The sequence below is a fragment of the Pygoscelis adeliae genome, unplaced genomic scaffold, assembly GCF_000699105.1.
Source record: "Pygoscelis adeliae isolate BGI_AS28 unplaced genomic scaffold, ASM69910v1 Scaffold140, whole genome shotgun sequence".
Classification (NCBI taxonomy): domain Eukaryota; kingdom Metazoa; phylum Chordata; class Aves; order Sphenisciformes; family Spheniscidae; genus Pygoscelis; species Pygoscelis adeliae.
The window spans coordinates 3,022,358-3,033,411 of NW_008824044.1; the positions used below are offsets into that span (position 1 = coordinate 3,022,358).

Genomic DNA, 11,054 nt, shown 5'->3' on the forward strand with positions numbered 1-11,054 from the left:
CTTTGGTGTTGGAGATGGAGATCTTCCAGTACATTGATGTACATCAAAGTGATTTCATCGAGGTAGGAACTATATTGCGAGCGCAGAACGGGTGTCCCAGGGCCTTGTGCTCTGTGTGCCAGATGAGTGTTTGCCAATAAGGTAAGAGCAGGGTTCCAGGTCTGGCATCAGGTGTGCCACATGTGCTTCACAAAGCAAGGCTGCAAGGGGAGAGTCTGTGCTGGGGACACTGTGGGTGGAAGAGGGATTTACACGCGTCTCCATAGACCAGGTGGCTGTGGGCATCCTTCAAGTGTGTGCAGAGGGAGGCTCCACTGAGCCAAAACGCACCCACATGGGAGAACTGGCAAATCTTTACCCGTTAAGAAAAAGAATGTAGCATCCATGACATCGCTGTGACGGGATGGAAATGAAACCATCTTCCAATGTGACGCTTATCATGTTCAAAGGCCAAACATTGCAGCATCCTGGGCGATTTAACCACACTTCTTTCCTTCCTTTGCAGGATCTTAAGGAATGGGTGGCTGTGGAAAGCGATTCTGTTCAACCAGATCTGAGGAAAGAAGTAATACGAATGATGGCATTGGCAGCAAACAGACTTTCAGCACTGGGAGCCACTGTTAACTTAGTAAACCTGGGGTCACATCAGGTGCTTGTCTGATTCTTGCATTTAAAACATCATATTTGCACATGTGGTTTACCTGTTACATTCGGTGCTATGTATATGCGTGTGTATGCTATGACTTACTGATATTTTTGGTAGCTAGATAACAACTCATCAATAGTCCCGTAGCTACACGATACCTGCTGAAATCAGTCCCTCCTCAGACTGTCTGAGAACAGACTTGGGAGACCACACAGACAATCCAAATGCAAACAGATGTTCTCTGCATAGCAGGGACAGTTTGACGCTTTTAACTGGATGGAAGCAGTTTGCAAAAGTAAAAGGCTTGAGTTTTTTACCAGGGCTCATTTTTACATTCTTCCGAGTAATGAAGCACGATAGTTAATGCATCAGTTCATCACCGAAGTCTCTATATGAGGGAGGTAGCTTTTAGAAGGAAAGTCTTCCCAGACAGAAAGGGCTAGCTATCTTCAACATCATCTTCCTGCCAGCAAAACCTTATTTTGTTTCTGTATCCGAAGTTACAGGCCTCTTGCAATCTGTCCGTGGCAAAATCAAACCTCAAATTAGTTTGTGTGGCTTTTGACTATTTCAGTGTCACAACATAGGCTTTTGTCACTCCAGCACACAGTCAGCTTTGTCTTCTCCAGTGCTGGGAAGTAAGAGTTTAGCAACGAGGGCATTTATGACAGTAAAATGTTAGAAGAGCTCCATAAAGTCCCTGCAGAACCTAAACAGGTGGGGAGAAAAACCTTAGTTTCTCTGGGTAGCTTCAAAGCCAGATTTGTGGACCCGATCAAATCAGAGACAACTGAGTATGTGGAAGTATTTTCAATACTGAGAATTCCAGGGTTTTTTTATATAACATTTGCAAGTTTTCAAAGGTTTGGTTTTCCTTTGTTGCTTTTTTTAAACATTTCCCTGCAGTTGCCTGATGGCCAGGACCTCCCACTGCCTCCTGTGATTCTTGGGGAACTGGGGAAGGATCCACAAAACCCCACTGTATGTTTCTATGGCCACGTAGATGTGCAGCCTGCCAAAAAGGAAGACGGTTGGAAAACTGACCCTTACACACTGACTGAAATCGATGGTGTGTATCTGGTCATAATTTTTGTATTGTTATTTCAATACACGACTCTCAGATTCTGAGTAGAAGGAGGCTCCCTGTATGTTTAACCACAGCATGAGGACTTCTCCCATGGAAAACTGTGGGACAAATTGAGTGGTTTTGAGTCTTGATGACCATGCTGTGAGTAGTGAGACCCATCAGTGATTGCTTAATATTTGGTGTGGAAGAGCCACATGAGGTTAATGCCTCTTTACAGATTATTCAATAGAGAATCCATTTCTGCTTTCAAATTCCTGTTGGGTTCAGCCGTTATCCTCCCTCGCACTTCCCGTTCTTGCTTCATAATCCTTTAGTACCTCCACCTGCCATGCTGGAGCTAAGGAGCATTGGTGGTGGAAGAATGAGAGATCCCCTTAATGTATTCATCCTTCCACTACAGCCAGCTGAGCATGAAAAGCTCCATTCACTTGAAGGATCAAAATTAAGGATGGAGGGTCAGCAGGGAGTAAGACCAAGAACCCAGAAATCCTGATTCCCAGGCCTGTCCTATAGCCATTAAATCGCCCTTTCCCATCTGTTGGGACCAGTTCCAAACACCCTTACTGGGGTAACTCTTCTGCCTCCAGTGGGGACTTCCACAGAGAAATGTGGTAGTGGCAATCCACAGATTTATCTGTATATGAAACAGATTTTTCTGAAACTGAAATCTGTCCCTGTATATAACTGTACAGTTGAACACTTAAAAAAAATATGTACCTAGGCTTGTAGCTTCATGCTTCTACTGTGGTATTTATCTGTGGGTTTTTTGCTGCTTGTTACCTGGGCTGGCTGATGTGCACGGAAGCTGTATATTGTGCAAATTCTCCAGGTAAGTCTGGTGTGAACAAACAGCTCCTAAGAACAAAAGTGAAGCTCGGAAATTGGCATGTAGCAGAAACCACAATATGATGTATATAAAAGGGGAGGGAAAAAAGTGTACCAGTCCACTGGGAAACACCCATCACCTTATTTTTAAAACAAGTCAATGAACTCTTGATTCTTTTGACACTTCAGTTGACACACCACTACAGCTTCTGTGGCAACAGGAATTTGCTGATTACATTGAATTGATGAGAGAAGTTTCAAAGATTGCTTAAAAACTTTCCTCTTTTCTTTTTAAGGAAATCTCTATGGGCGTGGAGCAACAGATAATAAAGGACCTGTCTTAGCTTGGATAAATGCAGTGGAAACATTTAGAGCTTTGAAATTAGTAGGTATCAATTAGGAGTTATTGTTGTTGTTTTATAATATCATCTCTCTGGAGGGATGCATTTACCTTCCTGTGAGTTAGATGATACGTCTCTGTCCCAACAGACTACATGCGTTTTGAAATATTGCCTTATTTCTAATGCTATATCCAGGGCACTGGTCCCACTCCAGTAAGAATCTGTCCTTGAGCATTTCTATTTTGAACAGTCTGTATGCAATGTAAATATGGTATTGCTGTCACTGCCCTGCAGAGGAAAACACACTAGGAGAAGCATTCAATATATATTACATACATTAAACAGCTTTGATATTGAGAGCTTTTAAAATGGTAAAATAACGTACACCACAGACTGGTCGTAAAGACTCGTCTCTGCTGTTACATTCTGCCAATCTTTGGTTTTGTCTACCTACAAGTTACCTTCAATTTATGTGTATGTATGAAGAGAACAAGTATCAAAAAATGCTCATACAAAATGGGCTGTTCTTTCAACGATGTATTAGATTTATCAAAAAAAAAAAAGCTTTGAATGGGTGCATAAACCACATAGAAATATACTTGCTTATAGCGTGACATATCTCTAAGAATCAAACTTTTGACTAAATTATTACAATGACCAACACAGTTATCTTTAAATCAGTCTGCATATTTAATAATTTTGGGCTAGTTGTATCCCTAATGCAAAGCTAAACCAACATACAGTCTAAGCTTATAACTTGGTTAGCGAGCATCCTTTAAGGTGAATTGCATTGACACATTTTGTTAGATTGTTGAGGAACAGTTTTGTGCCTCTGTTACAACATTATGGCACAAACTAAGCATAAGTCTTGACTTCTAAAGTCCTTTTGCAACCTTCTGGAAAGCTGATGTTTTTCTTGCGTCAATAGTACCGAATTGACCTCAGTGTCTCTTAAGTGCTAGCAAACCCACAGGTTATTTGCCTACAGATTAGCTGTTGTAAGTGGATATGGTTATGGGGCTGTCTTTCTGCACCTTTCCAGTTTTTCAAATCACTAGTAGCTATTTTGGCATTTTAACAAGCAAGCAAAAATAAATCTTTGCCGTCTGAAGCCCTCCCCTAGAAAACAGCACAGACCATCAAACGATATTCATGAACAGTTTGTTTCTAAATGTTTTGTGGTCGTTCGATGAACCATTGGTGAACCCAACCATAACACAAGTTCATTTAATTCTACACATTTGTTCCTGCATTTAATCTAAGCACTGAATCAAAAGATAAAACATCTTAAAGGCTGTCATGAGAAAATGAATTGGAATGGGAAACTAAGCTCAAATTTATTTCTCCTATGGGACGTGTCAGCATTTCTAACTTGCACTATTCCGTAATAAAAGTTCTCTTAATTACCCTTGGAAATACATCCTTATGAACTAGCAGGCAAATGGATTCATGAGTGTTAAAAGGACAATTACAGTAGAATCACCAGCAGCATTTTTACTGCCGTGTGACTAACTCTGGCGATAGATAACGTGTTGGGAAAACCGCAGCAGTGGACTTCTGCCAGTGGTTCCGCATGGCGGAAGTATGAGGCAGGAAATTTTCTGTGAAAATGCAACTGTTATTACACAGGCTTTCCAAAGCAACTAGAATATTTAATAGTACTGAGAGAAATCCCATTTTATGAGACAGTCCAGCAAGTTTTCTGGAAACACAAGGAAAGAAGGTATCAGTTATATTCTCCTTCAAAAATGAAAAGTACAGAAAAACATGAAGAACAACAAGTTTTTCTGGAAAACTATACGTGTATATTTATCAATGGCCTTTCTATTGAAACAAGCTATATATCCTATGCCCTTCTTTTCCTAACACAACATGTACTGCAAGCCAGTCTGCTTTTGATTTTTTAAGACTTTTTATTTTTGAAAATGTTTGTTCCTTACCCAGACTTCTCTAATGTTCGTTTAGGCTATGCCAGTAAACTTCAAGTTTGTAATTGAAGGCATGGAAGAAGCAGGGTCCGTGGGGCTAGAAAAATTACTTGAAGAAGAAAAACACTGCTTTTTCTCTGATGTTGATTATATTGTGATTTCGGACAACCTCTGGCTCAGCAACAAGAAGCCTGCCCTTACATATGGGAGTCGGGGGAATGTCTGCTTCTTTGTGGAGGTAAAGGACACAGGTTCATTTGAACTGGGCCCCTGGCCAGAGAGCAGTGATGTACCTGTAACCACCTATATCTGCGTGCAGAGAAAGACTGAAAGCAAGCTTAGTATTTACAAATGCAGACCTTTCTTCCATATCCTTTTTTGCTTGTGCAGATTTCCCCCTTCATTTCAGTTCAATTAGCCTTATTTACTTACATTAACTTTTCTTCAATCATCATTTCTCCACTTACACTCTCTCTCCTTGATCCCTTTCCTATCCCATTACTCTCTTGCTGCTCTTCCAGTCTTTTCTCATCACCCACTCTGCACATCAACTCTGTTCTCTTGCAGCATTGTCCCTACGCCCCCCGATTCTCTCATCCACTCCAAAACCATTTCTTCCGCAGCTCTGCCCTTTTTGCAGCAGATGCTGCTTAGTGCAATATATCTGCCTAAAGGGACTCAATTTAATTGGATCCCTGGGTTTAAAAGCCACACAAAATTTTTGTAACCATTGGCAGAAGCAAATAATAGTGCACTGTAGTATATTTAGCAGCCAACATGAGCTTCTGTGAAATGAAGAGCAGAAATTTCTCATCTGGAAACTTCCTGATGAAGCATAAAAGGAATTCAGAGAGAAGATTAAAGAACTAGAGAACTAAAGAAAAATCTGCATTAACCTTTATGCCTGAAGTAGAATTAAATTTTTTCTTAACCAAAAGAGCCTCAGCAGAGAAGGCTCAATTCTTCTAAGCCTTGGTTAAGAAAAATGATGCTATTAAAACATCAGAAATGATCTCTGCCTGCTACCAGACAGTGGGCTGTAATGAGGTTTTGAGAAGAATAAACAAGTTCGTTGCAGGCAAATAGTTTATGATAAACCTGCGTATGAAAACATGTTTGGAAAAAGAACCCATTTAATAAACCAAATGTCTCTCTCTATTCGAAAGCCGTATGATTCAAGAAACATCTAAATTCTTATTTGTTGCAATCTGAAATTAAGGTTGGACATATATTTTCTTAACGCAAAACAAGTAAGGTTCGTTCTTGCCTTCGTTATGAAAATTTTGCATTAAATAAAAAGGATAGAGAACTTGAAGAATTTATTCTGCGATGTTAGAAACGGTAACATGCAAGTGTTTCACTTACGGTGTATTTAATCTTACTGAAAAAAAGGAGGGAATGGAGAGGGACCCTTGCTTTCAAATGCCTGTAAGTGCTATAGACAGCTGAATTTCTCTCTCTAGCAGTTAATAAGAGAGCCCTATCTTCTCTTTACCAGAAGCAGATTGTTCCTGACATGATGTTTTCCATTTTACAAATAGAAACACATAATCATTTTCTATTCATTTGTGGCCTTGTTTAAAAAACTGAAGCCACCAGTTGCTGTGGAAAACAAAGACTCACAGAAGAATAAGGTAGGGAGTGTTTACATGTAACCAGTGATTTTGGTACAGGTTGACTGCGGCGGCAAGGACCTTCACTCTGGAACTTTTGGAGGCATCATTCATGAGCCGCTGACGGACTTGATAGCTCTGCTGGGTAATAACACGCGTCATTGCTCAGGAGTAACTGGGGAACAATGGCTAGCAATCAGCCTGACTAAGATCAGTGCCATGTTTAATTGACCTGAGTAAGGCAAGTCTAATAGAAGCAAGATTCCCAGGTTTCCAAACCTCAGCATAGCTATGGTGGCAGCAGCTAAGGAGGGTAATGTCCCCGGTAAGGCCAGGACCTCAGACATGTGCCCATTAAGCTGATGTCAGTCATGTGTCAATCAAGAACGTTTAAGGATTGCAGGCAACTTGAATACATACACACGGAGCGAAACCTGACTTTTTAATGCTGATTTGTATCTCAGTAGGCTGATGTTTTCATGTCAGCAGCTGGGCTGACCCACCACACACAAACAGCAGCTCAATGGTTTTCTTAATAAATATGAAAACACATCAGTGTAGGTGCCACAACTTGATGGATGCAAACAGTTGCTAGTAGTTAGTTGTTAGGCTTACTCATTTGGTAAAGAGTTAGGTAGAAGAGAAAAGGTGCTGTGATTGCCAAGTGGAAGAAATAGGTCCAGCTTGTACTGATATCTCTATCTTACATTGTAGACAGCCTTGTGGATCCCACAGGTCATATTCAGATCCCTGGAATCTACGACAGTGTCGCTGCCCTGACGGAAGAGGAGAGGAAGTTGTATGAATCGATTGAATTTGATCTAGAGGAACACAAAAATAACAGTGGCGTGAAAAAATTCCTCTATGGCACCAAGGTAACATAATATCTGTATAAATGGTCAGCAGAAAGAATTTAAATCACCCATTTGTAGCACTTATACATAAGGTCAAACTGAAAGATATTTTCAGGCAATGGCAAACTCAAAATAAAATAAAGGAGCACAGAGCATTAAAAGGTAAATAAAATTAATCTGCTGAAAATGCAAGCTACCGCATCTGGGGAAAGTGTTCTGAAATCTGAATAATGAATGAAAAGGAATAACGCAAAACTAACAGTGTCGCTTCCCCTCTCTTGCACTGCAGATCCTCTCCCCCTCACCTAACCAGCCAAAGGAAATAAGCATTAAAACCCCTGCATACGGGTTACATAGTAGAAAAGAAGTTGTATTCAGCTCTGAAAAAATGGGGAGGCAGCTTTAGGCAGATGTGTTTTGGGGTGGGTTTTATGTGTTTAATTCAGATTTTGATGTCTGCTGAGCACGCCAAAAAAGCATCCAAAGCTATAAGCCTCTCTTTGCCAGCTTTTAAAAATTATATCCTAAATAAAAAACAGCAGGTAAGGGCTGGCTCAGAAAAATCTCTCTGCACAAGAGTGGCAGCTGGGAGAAAGGAAAGAAGTGATTCTTTTTTTTATCACTAATGTAATTATACTGGTATAAGCTGTAATATGGATGCTTTTATTTCCATGAAAAAGCCTCTGAATTAGCCTAAGCTAGACTGTAATAACCAGTGATACAGAAGTATAACGTAACTACACAAAATAAGTTTTGATGCTTTACCTATATGAGGATGAAGTGGTGCAAATTTAATGTGTACATAAAGCTCTAGCCTCATAAAACTGGAGTAGAAGGAAAGGAGCCGTGCCCTGGGGTTCTGCATTGAAGACCAATTTATAATTTATATATTTCTCTTTTCTTCCTTAGAATAAACATTCCCTTTTTTTTAACCCCTCTTATCTTCTTCAGGAAAACAGATCAACTCTGTTACTGAACATTATAATCTTACCTCTTGTATTATTTAATGCTCATTAGTGGAATTTCTTCCCTGGTATCATCTGGGAGGGGTCTGGCTAAAGTGGTCACAGGTTTCTCCTGCAAGAAGTTCTGAGATCAACAGATGTTCAGATCCGAAGTTGTTCTGGTTTTACTTTGCAATAGAAAAATTTACTTCCAAGATATTTTGAAATAATGCTCCACTTTTGCTGTGCATGAAAAGCTGTTCTCATCCAAATATTTCTAAAGGTAAACAAATGTTGACTGAAAGACGTAGTATTTTTTAAAATGAAAAGATATGAGCGTGGGTTTAAATTACAGATCAAACATCTTTAAAATACAGAGGTCTCAAATTTTAGGATGGAAAAAGGTTGTTTCTTCACATCAATTTATATCAATTGTGAATGGCTCCAGTGTTATCCCTTATATTTTCAATGTTGTTTTTTTGAAGGAAGAAATACTTCTACACCTGTGGCGTTACCCTTCTCTATCTATTCATGGGATTGAAGGAGCTTTTCATGAACCGGGAATTAAAACTGTCATTCCGGCAAAAGTCATTGGCAAATTCTCAATCCGTCAGGTCCCCCACATGGACCTGTCGGTTGTGAAACAACAGGTAAGAGGCAAACCTTTTCTTTGGCCTCTACTGTGTAAACTAACTTCACAAATTTACACCTGAAGTAGTAAACTGAATGTTTCTAGCATTTATCTGTTTCTGAGAGCCGAAGTGGGAATGTGGGTGTAAGCTTGAGTTGCAAGAAGCTGAACGCTTCCGACTGCAGCCTGTTTTCCCCACAGGTGGTGGAGCACTTGGAGGGTGTCTTTTCCAAGAGGAACAGTCCGAACAGACTGAAAGTGTCTGTGCCTTTGGGAGCGAAGCCCTGGCTCGCTGATCTTAATGATCCACTATATGAAGCAGCAAGAAGGGCAATAAAAACAGGTATGTTCCTTCTTTTTGCAGTCCTTGTGTCTGCAAGGTGCAGGGGAATTGTGCTCATTCACAGAGCAAAAGGGATTTCCTCATGTGGTGCTACAGTCACTTACATCTCATTGATGTATGCATCTTATTGATTTTGATAGAACAACGCAGCCATTGAGGCCTCCACCTCTTGCTGAATTGGGGTGTATTTAATAGGAGTAGCCAGAAGACCTCGTTTAGTTCTTTCGTGTACTGATACAAAGCCAGAGGTTTGTAGAGTGCAACTGATTCATGAAATCAATTGGCTACGCACTCAAAACAATTCCTACTCAGAAGCTCTTTGTGTTTGAGCAGATAGCTGATATTTGGTAGCTGAGGACAGCGCCTTTATTTCACTTAATGAATTCATTCTTTCCATGTATTTCAGTTTTTGGAGAAGATCCAGATTTTATTCGGGATGGTTCAACAATTCCTGTTGCCAGAATGTTTCAGACTATAATACAGAAAAGTGTGATGATGTTTCCGATCGGAGCAGCTGACGATGGGGAGCACTCCCAGAAGGAGAAAATAAGCAGGTTTCTTTTATTTGTCCATTTGCGCTATAAAAGAACGGGGGAGAATCGAAGTCCCCGGGTACCCACGCGTAAGCACTGCCAGATGGGAAGCTTTGCTCTCCACTGGACTGTCCCAAACTACCGTCTCTGGCAAACTTGTTGCTGTGCCAAGCAGAAAGCAAAATTCCCAGTCTAACGTGTACCCCTGTATACTTTTCATGAAGTGTTTACTCAGTCTTTAAATACATTGCACTGGGAATTTTCATTTCACTGCCAATTAAATTTGTCTCTGGTCTGAAAGGCGATGATGTAGATGGGCACCTTTCCATCACAGCATCAATTTCAAAGTATTCCAGTCGGACATACTTAGGCTAACGGTTAAGTAAGGGTTTTAATGGTTTTCAGTATAAATGGATATAAAAGCGTATTTATATTACAGGGACCAAAACTAGCGTAATTATATCAAAATTAGCTTAAACTTGCCACTTGTGTTCATTCTTTGAGGAGCCATGGTAAGACACCGTTCAGTGTGTTGCCTGAACATTTGTGCAGCTTCTGAGTCAAGTCATGCCACCCTCAAGGAACTGGAGAATCCTACAATAATTCCCAAATTATTTTTTGTTGTCCCTCAGTATAGCCTCAACACTTGTGGCTACAGACAATAGTAATTAGGGGACATAACAGTGGAAAAAGTTCCCTCAGTGAATCCTTCAGAGGAATGCCAATTGCAGGATCTCCAGAATTTCTGTGCACTCGGTCCTTTTTTCAGGTGACCAATCTTGCAAATTCCTCTGAAGACTCTGAAAACTTCGCCAGACTATGCCACTAATTTGAAGAGGAAAGCAGCCTAACAGGGCTTCATTCTCTTTCTTTCCTTCTTCATAGACACAACTACATTGAAGGAACCAAAGTGTTCGCAGCCTTTTTCCTGGAGATATCAAAGCTACATCAGCATTTACACGAAACTTCCAACACGGAGACTAACAACTGATAGACCATCACAAGAAAATCAGCAAAGCACTTTTTCAGTCTTAAGCTTTCTAACTTCCTGATCTGGAAAAACATATAAATCACATGTTCAGTGGGTCTGAATGGGTGGAAAAAAATAAATGCTGTGCTATTACTTGCATACTACTAAATGGCATGCATTTATGATCTGGTCAATCAAGTGATCTTATCCGTAATGCTATAAAATAGGGTTAGGGATAATTTATTCTTGCTGAATGGAGGATGTTACATTTTAGTTTTAAAATTCAGAGAAATAGCAATTTTGGCATATATTTTATTAAAATGACTTTATTTCTCTTTC

General features: G+C 40.1%; 1 protein-coding gene across 1 annotated transcript; it reads left to right on the top strand.

Annotated features, from left to right (window-relative positions):
* Nucleotides 1-14: 14 nt before the first annotated feature.
* Nucleotides 15-10,736, top strand: CNDP1 (carnosine dipeptidase 1 (metallopeptidase M20 family)). Its single transcript, XM_009333490.1, has 11 exons — nucleotides 15-62; nucleotides 506-649; nucleotides 1,553-1,715; nucleotides 2,855-2,943; nucleotides 4,865-5,065; nucleotides 6,501-6,585; nucleotides 7,155-7,315; nucleotides 8,724-8,888; nucleotides 9,071-9,212; nucleotides 9,619-9,766; nucleotides 10,631-10,736. Exons 1-11 carry the CDS (start codon nucleotides 15-17, stop codon nucleotides 10,734-10,736), a joined length of 1,452 nt encoding a protein of 483 aa, XP_009331765.1.
* The last annotated feature ends 318 nt before the right edge of the window (nucleotides 10,737-11,054 follow it).